We start from the raw sequence: 19,517 nt of genomic DNA, 5'->3' as shown, positions 1-19,517 counted from the left end.
CATCCCGGAGCACTGATGTCGGAACACCAGCATAGAGACCCGGAGACGGGCCATGTAGTCTACACTCCAATTAGAGATCTCTGGCTTATGTTATTTTAGGGTCTTCCCAGATTTAAACTTAATTCCTTAATGTAGCTTTAGTTATGTTTCTTTTTAAGACACTTGAAAAAGCCTCCTTGCTGCTTGGCGTCCTAGGAGAAGACCACTCATGGTTTCCACAGAATACCAGAGGATTGTTGCATTTTTGAGAGTCTGGCACTGTTGTCCAGTAGTGGGAAAAATATCATGGCCATCATAAAATAAAAAAGCCTAAAAATCTTCCAGTAAGATCGTCTCACGTGAAATCTAACGATCAGCATCAGATAAATGAACTGTTTGATGCCGACCTCTGCTACAGTACAATCCTGGCTGTTCATCACTGTTCCAAAAAGTTGTGCTGTAAAGGAAAGTATATTACACACTTATGGCTACTACAAAATTGCTTTCATCTGGTACATATAAAACACCTCATCAATATCTGTCATTTATGAGCACAGTGCACCAATCCAGGTAGCTATTGGTACGACGTTCAGGCAAAGCTACTTGAACTGAGACACTGAAATTTTTCCCGTAGAGACTGGACGATGTTTTGTTGGTTGGGCGATGGCCCCCTCCAGAGATAGCCATCCAGTTTGTCTGAATCACTGTACGATGTCAGATACGGTGGAAGACCCACTTGGCTAGTTATCGGCTTCTTGGGCGTACGAGGACTATTTAAAGAGTATGTTGTGCTATTGCAGTAGACATTTTCAAAGGAACCGGCTTCCATCATCTTTGGGTCAGATGTCCTTCTATGATCATGAGCTAGCTCTACCTCAGCCTCTTCTTCTGATTTTATTTCCACGTAGTCATCTTCATCTCCCTCAGTCTCTTTGAAGTTGGAAAAATAGTTCTGAGTGGCTATGTGGGCACTTAAGGGCAAATTTCTGTTGACGACGAGAACTTTCTGTGAGTCTTGGAGTGTGAGCTCTGAGCGTTTTCCAAAGCCCTGCTGCTGCTGACTGACACCTCTGAAGCTTCTGTGCAAAGACAGCAGCTGCTCACTAGGGTAGCTGATCGAGTCTGCTGATTTGTCGATCAAGATGGAGGACGACGACTGGGACCGGCTATAAAGCTGAGATTTGGCACTGATGCCTTTCCGCCCCAGAGAGTGATACAGATGGTCCTGGCAGCAGTTCTCCTTGTTGGGCTGACTTACTACCACACTGCGCCGCTGGCTGGGGCCTGGCAGAGCCTCAGTGGTTTGAAGAGAAGGCACGGAGCAGGCTGTGGACAGTTGTCTGGGAGTGCTTTTTGTCCTGATGTCTAGAGTAGTGTATCTGGACTTCATGTCTTCCTCTGGCTGGGGACAGAAATCTGCTAATTCTCCATTACTATAGGTTGAATGTAGAAGCCAGTCTTCACTACCCATCTTCACTGTTTGGGAAGGTGGTGTAGACCTGAGGGTAGAGGATTCTTGCTGGCTGGCCCAGCCATCCTTGTGAGCTTTAAGGGGAGAGTCTCTGAATACAATCTGGTCATACAGCTGGGAATACTCAGCAATCCGGGCACCTGGAAGGCAAATATAGATAGGGTTATTACTTTACGCAAAGATTACAAATTAGAACATAGTATGCTAACCAACAGATTTTGGAAATTGAAACAGCAGACAGGGTTTTAAATGAGGATGTGCAATTACTGAATAAGCAGCTCTGGTAGCGTAGTGGTTATGAGTCGGGCTGTTAACCTCAAGGTCAGCAGTTTAAAACTACCAGCCGTTCTGTGGGAGAAAGATGAGGCTTTCTACTTCTTTAAAGATTTACAGCCTTGAAAACCCTGACTCCGTGGCACACAACGGCCACCAGTCACTGAATACTACTAAGCAACATGAATGAATAAAAGTATCCACAGCTTACTATAAATGTAAATGTCACCCAAAAGCTCACTTAATTTGGTCTCTGGATTAGTTTATTTCAACAGCATGTCTGTTTTATTTCAACAGCAAATGCCCACTATATGAAATGAAAATGTCTGCCATTCTTCATAAACATGGAAGTAGTAATCTCAATGCTGAATGCAGTCAGTGTGCAAAATCAAAGTCAGCACTGAAGGCCTGGTCAATGAGAAGCAGTCACTCAAATTAGCACCAGCAGCCCCTACCCACAGCGCACAGGCTGCCCTGATCTCTCACTGCTCAGACAAGCAGCCCAGGAGGCTGCTCACATGGCTGTTCCCACCTGTCCTCTTTCCAGGCAGCCCTGCATGGTATCTGTCTGGGGAACCAATGTCCAGGTAAGGCCTCCCTTCCAGTACACTTCAAAACCACATCTTTCCCCAACCCCCAGAAGACATTAAGAAAAAAACACCTGTGTATACAGTCGCTAACCCAACATTCTCGAGTGCTGGCTCCAGATTAACGCTTGGCAGTTACTTACAGAAACATCTGCCACTTAAAATCCACCCACGAGGCCATTCTTCCCTCCGCCCCACTTCTGAGTACAGACATTTCTGAAGACATTGAGATGGACAGAGTGGGTCAGCAGAATTTCAGAGAGCAGCCCAGAGATGTCAATTTGCAGAGCTGCTCCCAACTCCCCCCAGTTACAGGACCCGTTGGACCACCTTCGAATCAGATTCCATTGTACCCTATAAACTACTTGTATCACATCTTCCCATTCAAAACGGCATCATATTCCACACATAACTACCTGGCGATACTACGCTTTCTACAGTAAGCTACTTACACCTTTAGCACCCTCTTGTCAGTATTTTAGGCAACAGATTGAAACTAAATATTCATCCCATTGAGTTTCTCTTACTCTTTTGAGTCTACCTTCTGTTAGAACAGAAAGCCGCTGTTATTTTCCGGGCCATTTAATAGCAACTCCTCAATCCCCTCAACACACCTGCCTTCTGCAGCCTCTGCAAACAGCGAGTTTAACGTCTCATGATTAATTTTACAACTAAAGTTATATATGATTTCCAAATCCACATTCCTGGGAAGGACCAAACCAAGCTGCCACAGTGAGGGCAAACAGCGAATTTAATGTCTCATGATTAATTTTATAATCAAATGTATATGTGGTTTTCAAATCCACATTCCTGGGAAGGATCAAACCAAAACTAAACCCACTGCCACTACGTTGATTTTGATTCATAGTGACCCTGTGTTGCTGTTATGTGCCGTCAAGTCAGTTCCGACTCACAGAGACTCTGTGAAGGGTTTCTGAGAGTGGCTGGTGGATTTGAGCCACAGACCTTGCAGTTAGCAGTTCAATGCTTATCCTACAACCCTATAGGACTATTAATTCACAATTTTTCTAGTAACAATATGGGGGAGACTACCTTTTAAGGAGCATAGTAACGACTCTTAAGATCTAGCAGTACATTGAAAGATGTGAAGGCTACAGGTAAGCCATCATCCAAAACCTACTGCTGTTGAACTGTTCCACCTCATAGGAACTCTGTAAGGTGGAGTGGAATGGCTCCACAGAGTTTCCACTCTGTCATCTTTATAGAAGCAGACTGCCACATTTTAAAAAAGTTTTTATTGTGAATTGAGTGATAGTTTACGTGGGAGAACATCGGTTTTACACGCATCATTTCACGGCAATGATAACAATCCCCTCCGTGCATCATCATCCAACAGTATTTGCTTCTATTCCCTCTGGGTTTTTTTTTTTTTTTTCCCTTTTTTTGGGATGTACATAAGAACACTCAGGAATATAGAATTTAAACAATCAAAGGGCACATTCTGCAAGCCTGTCTCCTGGCTGCCAGCACAGTCTTTCTCTTTCCATGAGTCCTCAGCTGCTCCCTCTCTCCATGTCATCATCTGTGCCTCCATCTCTGGTGTTGCTGCTTCTCTGTGTAGGGTCCCACATTCCACTCGTGCTCTTCTCTCTTGATGGTCCTAGGGTCCTCTGTTCCTGGAATGTAAGATTAACCACTCCCCTGCTTTTGTTACAAAACTTCTATCTTTACAGTTGTGACAACTGTAATTAGTCATAACAATTACTCACTATTGAACCATAAGAATCTTATCCCCATCTCTTTTCACCAGACCCGTCTAGACAAGATGAAAACTATTCAGTGGGGATTCTACCTTCTCCTGCACACTCTGAAACAAAACTCCCTCTTGAAAACTTGTAAGCCAGTCATTTTGTGTCCCCTCATTTTAGGTAGCCAATGTCTAAGTTGCCCGTCCCTATCTACCCTGCATACAGAGGGGATAGGATTGATACTTGATGTGAAGACTCCTACCCTCTTAGTTGGTATTTTGAGCTACTACATCCATAAGTATAGGCCAAGGTAATCAAATTGTAGCAATTTACACCTGTTTCCTTTATCAAAAAATTTTTTATCTTCCTCTAGTTAAGTCTGATCATCATGCCATCGAGGCTAGGTCAAATGGGTACTGTCTACAAATTTGGGTGTTCTTGTGCATTTCCCCTCACTTCATATCAGCTGGATGCTTCACACTCAGCTCTAGCCCTCTGTGGCTATGTCCTTGTCCGTGGGCTCAGGTGTCTCCAGGTCTCACCACACTTTGGACCAACCAGCTCCTCTTCTTCTCTCTCTCATCTCCAGGTTGACGGGAGTCTATGGAACGTGGTGGAACTCAGCCATTTCTTCATTGCTGCCTTTCCTTCTCTTTCACTCACCAGTACACCAATGTGGTCGCCAGTGAGCTTACATGCCTGTTCATGTGTTCCCTTTGAGTTTCTCAGATGGCCACATTTTTCTCCTGCCGGCAGCTGCTAGGTTTGGACCACTGATCTGTCAGTTATCAGACAAGCACTTAACTACTGCACTACCAGGTCGCCTTTGCACCCATCTTGTTGTTGTTGTGAAGTGACATTGAGTCAGTTCCAACTCACAGAGACCCTGTATTGGGTTTCTGAGTAGAGACTGGTGAGTTTGAACAGCCGACACTGCTGTTAGCAGTCCTGTGCTTATCCTACATCACTACATGACTCCCACACCCATCTGGGGTTGGTAAGGTGGGTACATCTTTTTGTGGGTTGGTCAGATGCATCCATTGCCATCTCATTGATTCTGACTCACAGTGCTCCTCTCAGACAGAGTAGAAATGCCCCATGGGGTTGCCAAGGCTGTAAATCTTCATGGAAGCTGACCTTTTGGTTAACAGTCGAGCACTTTAACTGCTGTGCCACCATTCTGAAATCTACACTGTTTCATCAACTAGGAAGCCCAACCAAAGGCAGCTGCACCTTTAGATGTCACTGGTTGCCAGTCCAACCATTGAAAATCCGATGGCTTGGCCAAACTCATTCTCAAACTCAATACAGCCCTGAGCCTGTTCGTACAGATGAGCTATGAAGGCTCTGATTTTGTGTTAGGTTCTAAGAAGAAGACAAGTTTGGGGAAGGCAGTAAAAGATGAAAAAAACAAAAACAAAACCCCCTTTACATTGGTTTATTCCAGTACCAAGAGTTCACCAAAAAGTCTTGAAAACATGTACTATCCAGAATATCCCCAGAACATCTCCTGCCTTTGTCATCCTCACCACATTCTCCTCTCCCTTTGCTCAATTAAACCTACCCATTTCTCAAAGACCTTTCTTTTTAATTGATCTCTCTCTCTTTTTATTTAAAAATATATTTTATTGTGAATTATGTAATAGTTTACATGGGAGAACATTAGTTTTCATTCATCCCATCATATATTGTTTCATTGCCATGGTTACAATCCCCTCCATGCATCATTGTTGGGGACTGTCCTCGACACAGTTGTGTTGTTCACGAGTGTTTGGTTCACGAGGAGGGGATATCCAGCGGCGATAGGGATAGCAAAATAATACACAGACAGACAGAAGGAGGGGGACAATGAGGCACCCCGAAACCAGGGTGGATGCATCACTGGTGGGCAGACTTGGGACTACAGGCATCGTGGCCTCTGCAGGCAGCATCTTACTGCCCTGCAATCTTTACTGCATGCCCTCCAAGCTGTAATGCACACCTGGGCCGGCCTGCATCTCGGTTTTATTTAGGGGAGGAGCTTCACACCAAGCTGGGAGGGACTAAGACAAGGTACAGCTGACATCAGTAATTTTCCAGACATTCAGGTAACTTTACATCGTACTTTGCTGGTTCGAATCCCAGGCCTGCAACTTGGTTTCTCAGGCTCAATTAACATATCTATAGCCCCTGAGCTCAGTTGGGGCAAGGTGAAAGGGAAGGACAAAAGGCTTGGGAGGAGTCCCCCTGTTTTGGCTTCCTGAGCCAGGTTTGCAGGAGGACGCGAGACACCCAGGTGAATGGGCGGCACCTGGAAAAGGATTAGGGAGGATGGTTTTTTGGTCTGTAGAACAAAGACCCGGGAAGTAGCTAAGCCATTTTTAGTTAATCCTTTGGAGAAAGGCTTTACCCTTGAAACCTTTACTACAGTCTGGGCTTTTAGGAAAATATCACATTTATCTGTGGATATCAAGGGCTCCATGTATGAAATTAATAAATATAACTGAACACTAAGATGAAAAACAATTTGCCATTAACTGCCAAGTGGCTAGATCTGTTCCTCAGAGCCTGCGACCTGTAACACTCGGGCCTATAGGGCCTCGAACTTCTGACCAGGCCTACATGGTCTGCAATACATCATCAACCAACCAAAGGGTACACCCTGTAAGCCTGTCCCCTGGTCGTCAGCACACAGCCTCTCTCCCTCTCTAGGTCTAGAGTTCCCAGCTGCTCCATCTGTCCACGTCATCGTCTCTGCCTTCATCTCTGGTGTCACTGCTTCTCTGTGTAAGGTCCCGCTCTCCACTCTTCTCCCTTGATGGTCCGAGGGACCTCCGCTCCTAGATTGTAAAGTCAATCACTCCCCTCCTTTTGCGACAAAACATCTACCTTTACATTTCCAACCCTCACAAACAGTCCTGATAACAATTATTCACCATTGTACTACAAGGGACCTACCCCCATCTCCTTTCATTAGGCCTGTCCAGACAGATTGGATACTACTCAGTGGAGATTCTACCTTCCTACACGCCCTCTGGATCTAGGCTCCCTCTTGAAAACTTGTAAGCCAGTTACTTCTTGCCTTTGTAGCCCCACCCCCATTTTGGGTTCCAAGTTGCCCATCCCTGTTTACTCTGTGTGTGGAGGGGGTAGGAACAATCCTCGCTGCAAAGATGTCTTCCCTCTTTTGAGCTATTGCATCCATAGGTCAAGTTCACCAAATTGTATCAGATTACTCTTTTTTTTTTTCCTCTTCTTTCTTCTGGTTGAGCTCTGATCACCCAGTCATTGAAGCCAGGTCAAGTGGGTATTATCTGCAAGTGTGGGTGTTCTTGTGAATATGCCCTCTCTTCTTATCAGCTGGATGTTTCACTCTCTACTCTAGTCCTCTATGGCTATGTCACTGACTCTGGGCCCAAGAGTCCCCAGGTCTTGCTACACTGCTGGCCAACCAGGTCTCTACCCGGATTCACAGGAGTCTATTGAACGTTGTAGGGCTTAGCTCACAGCTTCATTGTTGTTTTTCCCTCACATCCCCTTATTGGTGATGAACATGGTCACCAGTCAGAGCGCATGTCTGCTTGTGTATTCCCATTGAGTCTTAGTCTTGGAAGGGGGTTTGCCCTGAGGGGACCCGACCACTTGCCTTGATGTCTTCTGGGCAAGCAACTTGCTTGTTCTTGTAGTAATCAGTTGGACTGCCGTTATTGTTTTGTATTTTTCCTGCCGGTCTTTCTTTCAAGAAGTATCTTCTGTTCTTCTAGCTGTTCCAGGCTGGTCTGCTTGTCCTTTCAAGTGGAAATTTCCCAACTCAGAGGATTCTTGATGGGGTTCAGGAATCCCCCTATGGTCTTATGTAATGCAGAGGCTCTACAGGAAGCCTCCTTCACTGGGCACATTGTAGCCCCATTTTAGGTATTCCAATCTGACTGATCTCTCTTATGGGAAGTCTATTATACTGGGCATGTGTTCTAGGACTTAGCTATCAGTTGTGCAAGCATCCATACACACATGCACAGTCTTGTGCTGCTACATGTTTGCTATGGGCTGATTTATTATTACAGCTTGGAGAACTTTGTACATTTTGCTCAAATCCCTACAGAGCACATAAGCATAGTTCTACTTTGAAGTAGTCTCAATAGCTACTTCATTACTCAGATAATCTTTTGACTGCCTAATTTTAAGCACAGTGCTAACAATGGATGTGTTTTTCCTCCACCACGGCAGGGAGGCAGCATGGAAATTGGGCAAAGCAGGAAAAGACATAGCGGAAGCCTTTGATGAAATAGTTTCTATAAATAAACAGTTCCTACAGACCCCTGGAGTCCTAGTGGGGTGCTGTGGGTTAATGCGCTAGACTGAAAAGTCAGTTTGAACTGCTAGGTCAGCAGTTTAAGTTCATGAGTCACTCCTTGGAAACCCTATACAGGGTTGCTGTGGGTCAGAACCGATTCGACGGCACTTGACAACAACAACAACAGACCCCTGGTGTGGCGCTGTAGGTTGAGTTCATGTGAGCCACACTGGGCACATTGTAGCCCCATTTTAGGTACAAACTCACCAGCTGCTCCGTGGAAACCCTGTATATGGTTGCTATGAGTTGGAACCAACACACCGGCACGGCACTTAACAACATAGGTAACTCATATGGATTCTTGGTGTGGTGCTGTAGGATAAGCACTGGATGCTAACTGCAAGGTCAACAGTTCAAACCCATCAACTGCTCCTTGGAAATCCTATACAACGGTGTTGCTATGAGTTGGAACCAACTTGACGGCGCTTCACAACAACATATATAACTCATAAAGCTGTTGACGGTTACTGTGGAGCCCTCATTGCTATGGGTCAGTAGGACTGTGCTCCACAGAGTTTCAAAGCTTTCACCTTTCAGAAGCAGAATGCCAGCCCTGTCTTCTGAGGTGCCTCTCTGTGGGTTCGAACGACCAACCTTTCAGCTAGTAGTGGAATGTTTCATCAGAGACTCCCATTGATAACTCATAATTGTTGTCGTTGTTCTGTGTCGTGGAGTCAGTTCCGACTCATAGCGACCCTGTACAGGGTTTCGGAGGCTGTAAATCTTTACTGGAGCAGAAAGCCTCATCTTTCTCTCGTGGAACAGCTGGTAGTTTTGAACTGCTGACCATGAGATTAGCAGCCCGATTCGTAACCACTACGCTACCAGAGCGCCTTGATAATTCACAATACGTGGAGTTTAATCTTTGGACAACAAAGAGTTGACCATTTAACAGCTTTAAACATAAAGTATCTAACCAAATAGACAATATTATTACACCTTCTAAGTATGCTTTTTCCCAAGTATGTGTCAACGTGCCACTGGAAGAGAACTTGACACCAATGTAAATGGCAGTCCACCCACTGCTGTCCCCTTGCTTCCTGCCCACAGAAATCCTGTAGGACAGAGCAGAACTGTTTCTTATGGTTTCCAAGATGATGAACCTTTATGGGAAAAGACAACTTCATCTTTCTCTCGTGAGTGACTGGTGGGTTTGAACTGCACCTGTCACCATAGCAAGAGCTATCACAAATAGATTCCCTTGCCCAGACACATAGGAAACATGACAATGCTAGCTTACAAAGCTTAGTGTTAACCAGTGGGATCAAGGGTTCACCTCCTCCTGGTATTAACAGTCTCTATAAAACCCTGGGGACTCCTGATGTGGCGCTGTAGGATCAGCACTGGACTGTAAACCACCAAGTCGGCAGTTCAAACCCATCAGCTGCTCCTCAGAAGCCCTATACAGGGGTGTTATGAGTTGGAACTGACTTGACAGACTTAACAGCAACATGAAGATCCCTGGGGGCGCTGTAGGATAAGCACTGGACTGCTAACTGAAAGGCTGACAGTTCAAATCCACCTGCTGCTCTGAGGAGAAAGATGAGGCAGGCTTACTGTTTCCAGAACGATTTATAGCCTCAGAAACCCTATACAAGGTCATGATGACTTGGAATCAACTTGATGGCAGTGGATTTATTTTGAATAAAACAAGTACATGATCTTGCCACGACAATCTCAGTATTGTCTTCAGGTCATTTTCCTTTTTGCAGGTTTAAAGGTAGAAGAATTCTCATGACTACAGGTCAAACTTTGAAGAGAACCTTGCTCAGGAAAGAATGAAGCATGCCATCTTTAATACAGAGGAGTAAAATCAGTGTCTCTAATGGATGCTTCAGATACATACGGCATAAAATGATCATTTTGCAGGGCGGGAGATTTCTCCCATGTGAAACATCACAAACAATGGGTAATCAAAGGCACCCTTGGCTTCAGAGACTATCAAGGGGGTGGGGAGACCCACTGACAAGGTGGTCTGCATGCTGCAACAGGCTCTAAAATGTGGGAGCAACTAGACCTGGTTGGGTGATTTCTAGGCGGATATTTGACCAGGGGCCTGTAAACCCCGCTAGAGAGTGCGATAAAGATGCTCGGGAGTTTCAGCAGCTGAATAGGGCGTTCCTCCTTCTGCACAACACCGAGAGCAAACTCCTGGCAAAGTGGCAAGGCCCACACGAAGAAGTCTGGAGACTCGGTCCATTCGGTTACGATGTCCTGTGCCCAGATAAACAAGAGAGAGAAAAGGGGGCATCACGTCAACCAGGTGAAAGCCAAATGGGCACAGGAAGTGGTCTCCATGCCCCCAGATGGAAGAAGTGTAGGGCCCCAGAGAAGGCAGGCCCTGAGCAAGGAGCTCCTCATTGGTGGGAGAATGCCGATAGCAGCCCACCGTGTCAGGAAAGGACCCAGACACAAAGCTGGGAACAGATCCCGCGGGATCCCAAGAAAACACCAGGAAGTAAAACAGAAATGAGAACTAAAATGGAGAACAAATCAACGCAAGCCCCAAACTGAAACCACGTCACACTTAACCAGGGCATGAAAAAGACAAGGTAAACTGTTCAAGGTAAATTGTACCACCTCCTGATTCCATCTCGAGAGGACATGCGTCTATCAAGGTTGGAGCTCTTGCTTTTCACAGTGGACGATTCACATCAAGACACCAGGCCCAGGCAAAATTCACTGCCACCAGAAACATCAGTATCATCATTTCTCTTGTTCTGAGAAGAGCTCTGTGAATTCTGGCCCCAGCCCAGATTCACTCAGTGGTTTCAACTGTCAATTTGCTCACACACAATTGTTTCCAATTGCCTTCTAGGTCAGAAAAAACTGCCCTTTTACATCTGGGGACTCAGTTGCTTTCACTAACAACAAACCAGTTCATAACACCAAATGGACACAGATCATGTTAAGCCAACTTCTCAGGAAGAAAATATATGTGTCCTATTCTGTCTCAAATTCATACAAAAATTGCTTTAAAGCTTATTTAAAAAACAACAACAACAACAACAACACAAAAACCTCAAAGAAGAGGCTGTGAAATCTTTGACGTATCAAATCTAGGATTTTAACGTATCAAATCTAGGATTTTAACTTCTCAGAAAAATCAGCATTCAACGGCCCACAGAGCACAGTTCTCCCTTTGCATCACTCAACCTGACAGCAGCTGGTGTGGTTCTTGTTTTTTTACTGTCTTCTGTTTGGATTTAGCTCTAAAAAGATTACAGCTTTACATCAATCACAAACATTCCAGAATGAAGAAAAGCAAAACAAAACAAAAAACACCCTGTGGATTCCTATCTTAAAACTTTCAGATTTAGTTATCCTTAGGTTTCCATGGAGATGAAGAAATTCCCTCCCCAAGGTGGGGCATCAGTGGTGTGAACCTGGTCATCCAGAGACTGTATCCTCACCTGTCCTCAGACTGAGCCATCTGGTTTTTAGGTTCAGTTGGAGGATTAATGCCAGTCACTAGACATTAAAGTGGTCCTTTTGCAAGGAAACCTGGGGTTGCTTTATGAAGCCACACTGCTTTCAAAGGCAGATTTGTGGACCACCGAGCAAAACACAGCTCCTCAGGGGAGAGTGGTGGCCCTTGAGTCTTTCCACTGTGGTCACTGTTAACGTTGGTCCCTCAGGACCCCCTAAGGTAGCCACAAGAGAAGATCTCAAAGCAGGAACTTCTCATTCCCTCCACCCTAACCTTTCTCCTATCACACCCCAGATCTTGGTTTACTTCTTCCCAGAAAAGATGTTGAACCCACACTACGACATTTCTTTACAGAATGTTATACAAAAAGCCAACGAGATGGCAGGCTTTACAAAAGCCATTTAAACAAATCAAATTGTAACCAAAGTTAAAAGGAGAACACAAATACATGAGCTCTAGAGTCCTGGTGTGGCGCTGTGGGTTAATGTGTTGGATTGAAAAAGTGGTGTGAACTGCAAGGTCGGTGGTTCAGGCTCACCAGCTGCACCTTGGAAACCCTATACAGGGTCACTATGAGTTGGAACTGACTTGACAGCATTTTAACAACAATGACAACAACAAGTGTGAACAGTTAAAAAAAGTGCCAGAAAGACTTTTTTATGTGTGTTATTTGTAATGGTGGTGGTGGTGTGCCGTGGAGTCGGTTCCGACTCATAGCGATCCTACATAGTGTTTCTGAGGCTATATATTTTACGGGAGAAGAAAACCTCATCTTTTTCCTACAGAACGTCTGGTAGTTTCAAACTGCTGACCTTGAGGTTAGCAGCCTGACTCGTAACCACTATGCTGCCAGAGTTCCTTGCCATTTAGAATAAGTAGGTATTTTTGTTGGGAATTCTGCAGCCAAGTGCAGCCCTATCTCATACGATTCTAAACCCTAAAAGCTTACATGTCCTCTTTCTCCTCACCAATTACTGAAACACGGGTTAAAACTGAGTACAGTTTTCCATAATTTGTTGTTGTTGTTAAGTGCCGTCGAGTCGATTTCGACCCATAGCGACCCTGTATAGGGTTTCCGAGGAGTAGCTGGTGAGCTTGAACCACCAACCTTGCAGTTCAACTGACTTTGCAGTCTGGTATATTAGCCCACAGTGCCACACCAGGACTCCTTCCACACTTAGTTGTTTTTGTTATCATGTGCCGTGGAGTCGGTTCTGACTCACAGCGACCCTGTACAGGATTTCTGAGGCTGTAAATCTTTTCAGGAGCAGAACGCCTCATCTTTCTCCCACGGAACAGCTGGTAGTTTCAAACTGCTGACCTTGTGGTTCGCAGCCCGATTCATAACCACTATGCTACCAGAGCTCCTTTTCCATAATTTAAAACCGGAATCCTATGGTGACACTGTTACAGGCCCAACAAGACCCAGCGACACGCCCTTCATTTGGTTCACTGGAAGTAAAGTAAGAGAAGATAAGCAATGCTTGTCAGTGACCTCTGAGATCATACCGTTTGACTGCAAGGTCAAACATGTGACATGCATAGGTGTGAGGCCCTTTAGGGTCCGACACCTGTGCTCACAGCTTACTATCGAGAAGGAAAGAAAGCATGGTAAACATACCAATGGCAGCCCCTCCTTGCTTCTTCTCTTCTAAGATGGCAGCTAGGTCTTTGTGGCTCAAGCTGTGCTGCTGGCTGGCCGCCGGTGGCTGCTCCAGCTCTGGACTTTTCACTTTTAAAAGTTGGTTTGCCTTCTTGATCTTCTGGCTATATTGCCTAGCCATCAAGAACACCCTGCTTTTTGTTTTGTCTGTGGTCTCTGTGCCAGGCTCGAGGATTTCTGGGTCTGTTGGGGACAGACTGCTGGTGGCCAGGTCATAGGGGTTTTCCATAGCGGGCAGCTCGCTGGCCAGGGAGAGCCGGTTCAGACTCATAAAGGAGCTGTCGTTAGAAATCAGGTCTTCCTCCAGCGGGTGGTTGGTTCGGCCAGCTCTGCTGGTCCTGTTCTTCACAGGGGTGAGGTGGAAAGTTGGGCTCTCTGCGAATGACAGGGTGGACGTGGACCGGACCGAGTCCTGGCCCGGCTCAGGCGTGCTGCCCACGTGCGGCCTCTCTGGCATGTCGTCCTGGCTCACGGGGAACGCAGCGAGGAGACGCTCTCTGGTTTTGTCTTCGTTCTTCTTGATGTAATTCTCAAGATCATTCCAGATTTCATCTACTTCTTCTGACAGCTTGTCAGATATGGACTTATCTGCTGTGGCCAAATGACAGCTGGGGGAGTTATACAGCAGACTGAGGTAGTGGTTCTCGGAGGGAGCCTGGTGGAAGGGCGATTCGTCCTCGCTGAACTGGAGGCTGTCTTGAGACATGAATGGTCTCAGGCTGTCACAGCAGACAAAGTCAGCCTCCAGACCTAAGAAGGTGCTCCTCTTGGGCCGTTTGAGGCTGCTGCACTTAAAATCCAGCGGTGGAGGCTCAGGGAGCCCGATAGTGTCATAGATGTTCTCCTCCACCACCTTGAGGTCATAGGTGCTTGGGGTGGATACCTTTCTACCGCTCTGAGCCCCATCTCTTCTCACACGAGGAGTGCTCTTTTCTGGGCCAGTTGGCTGCTTTGAGAAGGTTAGCTCCAAGCTGCTTTTGGGGCGAACAGAGTCTCTGGCTGTTTTTGGGGGAGTGGATTCAGTTTCTTCTCGCTGAGCGACCATTAGTTTCAAGTCCTCGTAACTTATATTATCATAGACGTGGTCTATGTCATCAATGGTCAGCTCCACAGAGGACTCAAACGGAGGCACTCCGTCCTGCCCATTGGCGGCTGGGCCGTTCTGCAGTGCCCTTTGGGGGCTGTACTGAGAGCCAGGACCGTCTCTGAGTCTTACTTCGGGGGTGCAGGTGTTGCTCTCCCCAGCACTGCTGGCCCTCCTCACCACCCTGTGGCTGGAGCCGGAGGCCTCTGTACACGGAATCTGCCCCATGTGCCAGCTGCAAGGGCGACTGGAAGCAGTCTCCTCACTCAGTCTGCTGGAGTTCAAGTCTGAGGAGGAGAAGGACGGCACGAACATCTGATAGTCGTCCTCGTCCTCATTCTCCTGTGGGGACCGCCGGCTGGGGAACAAGGCTTGCCTGATCTGAAGGTCGGTCCAGATGTTCCTCACGGCCCCGGCTCCGCTCAGCATGCTGAGGAGGGTGGAGCTGCTCGGCTGACTTTTCCTTGGGGTGGGAGGAGGCCCTGCTGAAGTCAGCTGGGGAGACCCTTCCTCTCGGGAAGCCTGAGGAGGTCAGAGACATAGAGGAGCTGAGTACAACATCATGGAGCCGTTCTCCTGTATTCACACACGGTCTCTGCCCTACACTGTAACAGACTTAACTAAAATGGCTGTTTTTAATTCACTTGTAAAGCACTTCTATTATTTGTTAAAGGGGTAGAAAAGAGAATAACTAATATTTATTTACAAACTAAGCTAGGTCATTTCTCCAAACATACTGTGTACAGCCATCCCATATATTCAACATGACAGGGTCAGTTTCATAGCAAGGAAACTTGCTCCACACAGTTGGCTAAGGTTAGGACTTAGCCCAGGTCCTGCCCAATGCAGAGACTCAGCTGAGTTCAGAAAGCTCTTAGATACTTCACATAAGTATCTTAAGATACTTGACAAATACTCATTAAAGAAATGAACGTATATAGGGCTTAAAGGTCATGGTGTCCTATTAACGACTTTCTCAGAAGCCTCAAACCCAGGGCTTCACTCCTAGGGCCTTCAGTATACCAGAGGTTCTTGTCAGAGACCTAACTCCATACCCCATTCCGCGGGGTTCCTTAAACCTGCAGATCTACCAGGAACCTGACCAGCGGGACGAGTCCCCTTGGTTCATAGATTCTAGGCAAAGAGCCTTTTGTTTCAGGAAATGTAATTTTATCCACTAATGAAAATTTTACTTTCCTTCACAATACAGTTAATTAAGTAGTATTTAGTTGTCTGTTAGAAAGTCAAGTATGAGTGTCATGAACTATTTCTAATCAGAGAAAACAATGGGGTCCTTTATAAGTTGGAGCCTTCCTAGCAGCGGCTGAATTGTGCAGTTGATTACCTGATCATGCTGTTTTGTAGGTGTAAGGAATCGCTCCAAAGGTCTGATCAAGCTAATTAGTAGCCAGGACATAGTTTCTGATCAAATTAGCAAGAAATTTCATCCCTTGTCTATGAACCTGGTATACACGTTGCCTTGGAATTTCTGTATTTCTTTTACCTATGTATCTATCTACCTAATCTACCAATTGCTTCAGAATATATATGTTTACATTTTGGATCTTGTTGGGAATTGATTACAACCCCAAAAGGAGAGAGAACTATTTAAGTTATTGCCAAGGAATATTTCCTTTTGTAAAGTTTTTATTCACTAGTGAATCTGCTTTTAGTATACATTTAACACATTACTGTGGGGAAATGGGATTTTACTACCAGGCACACCTGGTGCCTTCTCTGTTGTCTTCAGATTTTATAAGGTTTAGTTAGTCCCCACATAGCGATCTGATTGGATAGTTTCTTAAAAGTGCTTGAAATGGTAACTTTCAGACCCTTTGATGGGAGTTGTCCCGTGTGGCCCTGGGAAGGGCTGGTCTTGACGCTATCCGTTTGACCTCTTGAAAGACCAGGGTGCTTTCTGCAGGGATCTCATTTATGAAAACACAGTGGGTTTAAAAAAAAAAGAAAAGAAAATCTAAATCTCATGCCATATTTGAGGGCAACAAACCAATCACTGTTAGTAAGTTTCAAAAACTTCCAAATAAAAAATATGCACTATCTGAAAAAATTTATATACTTTCAGCCATGAAAACCACTTAAAAACTATGCTTCTGTTGTGGTTTTTAGACATTTTATTGGTTTTGGCTGAAAGATAAAATCTTTATCAGCAGGGTCATTTTGGCCCTGTGCTAGGGAACGGTGTAAGTAGAATTTGAGGAAAGGTTTACAGAGTCACATCCTTACAGATGCCTAACAATGAACAAGAGGCCAGGTTCCGTTCCCCAAGAGTCGCTAACTAAGCCAGTTGTTCAGTATGGACATAGGACAAACCATTCAGGCCAGTATGAGATACTTAGTTATGAAATTTGTATAATAATCTTCCAATTGTGCTTGCCATTTTCATTTTAACATATTAAACCAAATTCCTCCTGGTCCAACCTTTCATCAGATGAAGAAACAGAAACACCTGATTCTAGAAGACACAGGACCTGAGTCTCAGAAGGGACACCGTCTTCTCTGGGATTAAAGGCCAGGGTTTCCAGAAGGAAGCAACACTCAGCTCTTACAAGAGCAACAAGCGGTGGTTCAACTAGGTAAGCAGCCCGCTTCTAAGGCGAGGAGATGGGTAAACCATCACATCTTAACTCTAGGAGACCAAAGAGTCGGGAGGGAGGCTGATGAGGAGGATGAGTCCCCATTTATGTCTACTACAAACTGTAAAATGATAGTTTACCACTTGGAATATAGGTTGGGCTGAGATATATAAAGAAGTGAGTGCTTATAAAAGGCACCAAAAGTAAACATTTTAAAATAGGAAATGTTAACAGTGTTTACCTTTTGGATGTCCTGTGCTGTTTCTGAAAAATAAAAATTTTTTACGTTTGAGAATTAAAAATGTCTCTCACCCACAGATTAAACCAAATGAAACCCATGCCACCATGCCGACTCTGACTCACAGCAAGCTTACAGGACAGAGGAGACGGGCTCTTTAGGTTTTACAAGACGGTCAGTCTTCACAGGAGGGGCCAGACTCATCTTTCTCCAGTGAAGTGACTGGTGGATTGGATCCACCCACTTTACAGTTAGCAGCCTAACACTTAACCCACAGCATCACTGGGGATCTAATATTTTCTAGGAATTTTTCAGTGACTGCTAATAACTGAAGGGCAAAAAGCTTCTGGTGTGGCACTATAGATAAGCACTGGACTGCTAATTGCAAGGCTGGTAGTTCACACCCACCAGCCTCTCCTTTGGAAACCCTATACAACGTGGCTATGAATTAGAACCACCTCAATAGCACTTCACAACAAAAGGCTTCAGGGTTCTTTGTACTGGAAGGTATTTAGGTGTGATACTTCTCAATGATGAGTCCTGGTGTGGTACTGTAAGATAATCACTGGACTGCTAACTACAAGGTTGGCAGTTCAAATCCACCAGCTGTTCCACCAGTATACAGGGGCTCTATGAGTAGGAATTGACTCAAGGGCACTTAACAACAACAACAATTCTCAAGTACCAGTCAGTGATCCGATGCTACGCATATGTCAAACCACCTTACATGTGTCTGAATGGTAAGTTATCTTTTTCACCTCTGAAGGTTTGATTGATTATGTGGTCTCATCTTTAAAAACTGTTTAATGACAGAGACACACACAGGGTTGCTATGAGTCGGAACTGACTTGATGGCACTTTACAAAAAAGCATGAAGTAAAATGTGATCAAATCCTGCTCCACAAATCTTACCCCTTGAGGTAACCAGAGTCCCTAGGTGGTGTAAACGGTTAATGTGAATGGCTGTACATTTCGTTCCACCCATATGCACCTCTAAAGAAAGTCCTGTGTATGTATTTCTGAAAAATCAGCCACTGAAAATCCTAGGGAGTACACCTCTACTCTGACACCCCCAAGTCACCCATAGTTGGAGTAAACTCAATGGTAGGTAACTGGAGGGAACCACAGCGCGAGGTTTGACATTCACCTTTCTAGGTTCAGCATGTATGCCTGCGTGATGTGAACACAGCAGCGTAAAGCTGTTTTGTTTTTAAAATAAAACTGTAATAGGCAACATTGTCTTTTCTGCTAATTACATGTGGACATTCTTTTCAGTAAATAGATACTTCATTCTTTTTAACAGCTGCAGAACATTCCATTGCATGGATGCACAATTCATGTCATCCGTTCCCACTGGATGAGCATTTTTACAATGACTTTTTACAAATGTTGCACAGATGACACACATCCACAGAGCTAGGCACGCGTGGGGTGAGGACTTCGACACCAGAACATGATTAAACATCAAATACCTGGATCGGGGTGGGGGTGAGAACCACGCACATTTTACAGTTGGATGAGCAATACCAAATTTAACTCTAAAGGTTGAAGAAATTCACAACCCCACTAAGAGTACTGAAGAGTGCCCACTTTTCTGTATCACGTGAGCAAGTTCCCAGCTTTCTTGCCTCCAGCTAGCTATGTAAACATGTGACTTGTTGACTGCTAATATGGATGATATTTTGTTATATTGTTATATTTTGATATATTGCCACTTTACTGGCAATTTGTTTCTTCTCTTTTATGAAAAAACTCAGTTGTTCTCCCCCCCCTTTTTTTGATGTATGAACTTTCTTGATATAATAAGTGTATTTATCTTTCTGTATTTGTTATTTATGTTATAAATGATTTTATTTATGTCACATAGCATTACATTTTAATCAAGGGTCACTTGTACTTACAGAATTTAAGCTTACTATAATAAAATCTGCAATTCATCTGGTTTCATCTTTCTGTATAGTTAAACTTAGTGGCTATTGATAAGAATGAGATAAGAAAGGATATTTTCGTACTTACCACTGGTCTTCAAAACTTTATGTGATCTTGAAGAAGGTTCTGGGAGGAAAAATTAAGCCAGCATCATTTGTAAAACCGTATCATGATTTTTTTTATTAATCAGTGAATTACTTGCTTATTGACAAATTAATTGAGCTCCA

General features: G+C 44.8%; 1 protein-coding gene across 1 annotated transcript in view; it reads right to left on the bottom strand.

The window, feature by feature from the left end:
• Positions 1-568: 568 nt before the first annotated feature.
• The window catches only part of PLEKHG1 (pleckstrin homology domain containing, family G (with RhoGef domain) member 1), a 112,463-nt gene continuing 93,514 nt past the window's right edge, over positions 569-19,517 (bottom strand). The window contains exons 12-15 of the mRNA XM_006874348.1: positions 19,378-19,416; positions 17,365-17,387; positions 13,404-15,051; positions 569-1,590 (exon numbers count right to left, since the gene is read on the bottom strand). Coding sequence (XP_006874410.1) covers positions 569-1,590; positions 13,404-15,051; positions 17,365-17,387; positions 19,378-19,416 — 2,732 coding nt within the window. The remainder of the gene's footprint in view (positions 1,591-13,403; positions 15,052-17,364; positions 17,388-19,377; positions 19,417-19,517) is intronic.

This window comes from Chrysochloris asiatica, unplaced genomic scaffold (genome assembly GCF_000296735.1).
Source record: "Chrysochloris asiatica unplaced genomic scaffold, ChrAsi1.0 scaffold00271, whole genome shotgun sequence".
Taxonomy (NCBI): domain Eukaryota; kingdom Metazoa; phylum Chordata; class Mammalia; order Afrosoricida; family Chrysochloridae; genus Chrysochloris; species Chrysochloris asiatica.
This window is presented reverse-complemented; position numbering and strand designations above follow the sequence as displayed.